The sequence below is a fragment of the Merops nubicus genome, unplaced genomic scaffold, assembly GCF_000691845.1.
Source record: "Merops nubicus isolate BGI_N331 unplaced genomic scaffold, ASM69184v1 Scaffold50201, whole genome shotgun sequence".
NCBI classification, from domain to species: Eukaryota; Metazoa; Chordata; class Aves; order Coraciiformes; family Meropidae; genus Merops; species Merops nubicus.
Window position 1 is genome coordinate 89 of NW_008591235.1, and position 3,552 is coordinate 3,640.

Genomic DNA, 3,552 nt, shown 5'->3' on the forward strand with positions numbered 1-3,552 from the left:
TTGCATCACATTTGGGAGCGAGACTGATGACACAGAAAGGTGGTTGTTCGAGTTGTGCATGTCACTTGGACAATATCTGCAGTATCTGGAGCAGAAATCTATTTTTATTGTATCTTCATCTAGTTGCAAGGTTTTAAATCCTAATGAGACTATATTCATTCTTAAATGTAAGAAAATTTACTCATTTCATGACTTCTAATTTAGACTGAGTATATTTTCAATAGCTTTCACTCCTGATGTTAAGTAATACTTGTGTGCTAGTGAAGCTAATGGCCATCTCTGTTTCAGGGTGGTGACTTTACCAATCATAACGGAACCGGGGGAAAATCCATTTATGGCAGTAGATTTCCAGATGAAAATTTCATACTTAAGCACGTAGGACCTGGTAAATAAACATATTCTTTATAATTCCTGATGACTGACTGTAACCTACAGTGAAGCCTTAAGATGCATTTTTTAAAAATTAAGGTTTTATAGATGTGTGGGGCCCTTTGTAGTTAGAGCAATACCAGGGAATTTTAACAGTACGTTGTCCCTGGTGTGTGCGTATTTGTGTGGACTGCTCTGCAAGTGTAAGGCAGCCTGTAACAGGTGACATTGCTACTCCTGCTGTTACTGTAAAAGGGACTGTGCAGGATAAGGTAGGGTTGGTTTTTTGTGTGTGTTTTTTTTTTTTTATATTTGACTTAAAAATTTTGGGAAGGTGAGATTACTGCTTTTGTCTTTCTCCTTCATAAGCCAGAGAGTTCACTTTTTACTTAGATGATTGCTGCAGGGGTGCAACAGAGCAATGTGGGATTTGTTATTTCCTAGGTAATGCAGGCACATCCTTCTAAGCTTAAATTAAATCTAGAAGAAGTAAAGGAAAAGGCATGTGTAAAAACATTCAGTTGAATTGTATAGTCTCACTTTTTCTGGATTGCTGCTTCCTCATCACAGGAAACTACTGCTCCAGTTGAACCACAGTAGAAGTTACCTGATGTTAATCACTTTCAGGATGTGTACAACTAATTACATTACTGACATTCTTGCTGTGGAAAGAAGGGAGGCTGGGCTGGAGGGGATAGTCAAAGAGAAGCTGGCAATAGAAATCATTTGGAGACAATGTGAAACCATCACATCTTCTATGTGTCCATCTTTAGTCTAAACATGCAGAGGAAAATTGTGTTCTCCACTGAATACTTGTTACACCAATCTAATAAGCTGCTGCTGTTGTTCCAGGTGTTCTTTCAATGGCCAATGCAGGACCCAATACAAATGGATCTCAGTTCTTCATTTGTACTGCAAAGACTGACTGGTAGGTTCTCAGCCCTGCAGATTAACTTGATAAATTGATGCCTGGATTCGGAGGGTTTGCTGATGTTTTTTCATTTCTTTGGTTTGGGGGATTTCTTTTTCTTTTATTGCCAGATTACTTGACTCAAAATAGAAAATAAATTGGTTTGTGCCACTTGAGGGGAGGAAGGGCTGTGGGGGTAACTAGTCCATTATCCCTTATAATATTTCTAAGGTCCTGAGCGAAAAGTATTCACTTGCAGAGAAGTTGTGCCTTTGAATACAGTTGATCATCAGGTGAGGGCTGTGAAGATCTGCTAACATCCCTTCACAGAGGTCCATTTGGTTCAGTCTTCTGTTTCTTCGAAGTAAAACTGCTTTTGTTTATTTGTTTTACAGGCTGGATGGGAAACATGTTGTTTTTGGGCATGTAAAGGAAGGAATGGATGTCGTGAGAAAAATTGAGAGCTTTGGTTCCAAGAGTGGAAAGCCCTCCAAAAAGATTGTCATTACTGACTGTGGCCAGCTGTCTTAGCCTTTTGCCCTACTACTCAGGACAATTTTAATACTGTGAAAAATTAATCCCAAGAAAACCCAAACATTTCTATTCCTATGAGTAGCACCTTTGGAATGCTATTTTCTATTTAATATGGTTGAACTTTTATACTTACATTGAATAATATTGATTAAAAGCATATCACAATAATAACTGAAAGATGTTTTACCTGAGCTGTCTTGGTAGTCACACTGTCACGTTGATTTGGTAGAGTCCCACTGCATTTTGAAGGAAGTGGTGTGGTCACCCAGAGCATATCTGACTCCACTGTTGATGTTTTCCTTAGTATTTGGATGTTTCAGGTGTTAGGAGTGAACTACTAGCTGTTTTATAGTTGGAGGCTAGAAGTAGAGAAATACCATGTTTCCTTTGGTGCTAATAAATGCCTGTTCTGTTGTTTGTCTCATTTTGAAAAAAAAAAAAATACTAACTAGTGCTGTCAAGGCTGTCTGTGACAAAACTGTCAGATGGGTTTTTTCTGTGTCTCAGTTTAAGTCTATCCAACAGAAAAAATGTGTAGTTGTGGGTTTTTAAAAATCACTACTGTTTTGATCTTCTGCTGTTGTCTCAGACCACTGTTTAAAACTGAACTTCACCTTACCTTCCTTCAATTGGGGTGATTTGACTTCTGGGTTAGGTAAATAGCTTTAGCTTGAGTTAGCCTACTGCTAGAGCTCTACCTGGGCAGTAAGACCACAAATTAGCCAAAAGATGGTGGGACTTTTTTATTATGGAACTGTGAACTTAACTTGAAATGCAGTCCTGCACCAAAATCTGTTTCTGTGAGGAATACAGCACATTTCTCAGGAGACAGCCTATTTCTGCACTTTGAGAATTTAATCAGAGTATAGTGAGCTTGCTTGAGTGAGAGAGAGGTTTTGTGGGTTTTTGTCCTGTTGGTCCTGTGAAGTCAACCCATCTGGGGTATGACTCGGATTGTGTTTTCTTCTCGTGCATCATCATAAGTCAAAGTTGGTCACCACAAAATCACAAGGTCTAACTGGTGCAGCAAAATCATTCTTGTTGGGTTTGATGCACAAGAAGGAAAGAGCTCAGCTGATCAGGTAAACACATTTCATTTGTATAAACCAGTATGTTTCACATGGAATGCTTGAGCAGTAACAAATGTTGGAACCTCACAACACTTAGAATCACTGGAGCTGTAAAATACTACTGCTTGTGGGGAAAAAGCACTTCACTGGTTCTGTGCAATAATCATGTTACTGAAGAGAAGAATAAAATCTGATGGCTCTCCTCAAATGTGAATTTATTTCCATTGCATTCTGATAATGTGTGCCTTTAAAACTACTTTACAGTGGATTTTTTTTTTTTTGTACCAAGGGCTGCATTCATGTGTGCATGAGGTAGTATTCAGAATGTAATTTTTTCAGAAAAGGGAATTGAAAAGCTTTTTACTCTTTCCACTGTAACTGTTTCATCTTTCTTTGTAGTATTTTTTTAAATATTAATTTATGCCAGTTGAGCTTATTTCAGTTTGATAGAAAAATGATTTTATTTTTTGTTTTCTTAATTCGTGTATGGAAAACAATTAAATGCAGTTTTACCACAAAAACCACAAGTGTTACTTTCTTAAACAGGACTTGGCATGCTTACTGGAAAGCAGAAGTGTGAGGAGCCTGTTGTGTTTACTTGGCCTGTTCTGTTCCATCCACTTTGTGTTGGGTCTGATTTAGTGGGGTGTGTTTGGAAGCCACACAGGA

The 3,552-nt window shown here is 38.1% G+C and overlaps 1 protein-coding gene across 1 annotated transcript; it reads left to right on the forward strand.

Annotated features, from left to right (window-relative positions):
* Positions 1-288: 288 nt before the first annotated feature.
* LOC103782404 (peptidyl-prolyl cis-trans isomerase F, mitochondrial) lies at positions 289-1,810 on the forward strand (the record flags this gene model as incomplete). Its single annotated transcript, XM_008950173.1, has 3 exons — positions 289-385; positions 1,222-1,297; positions 1,675-1,810. Coding segments are annotated over 3 exons (309 nt in total), but the record flags the coding sequence as incomplete, so codon positions are not given.
* Positions 1,811-3,552: the final 1,742 nt, after the last annotated feature.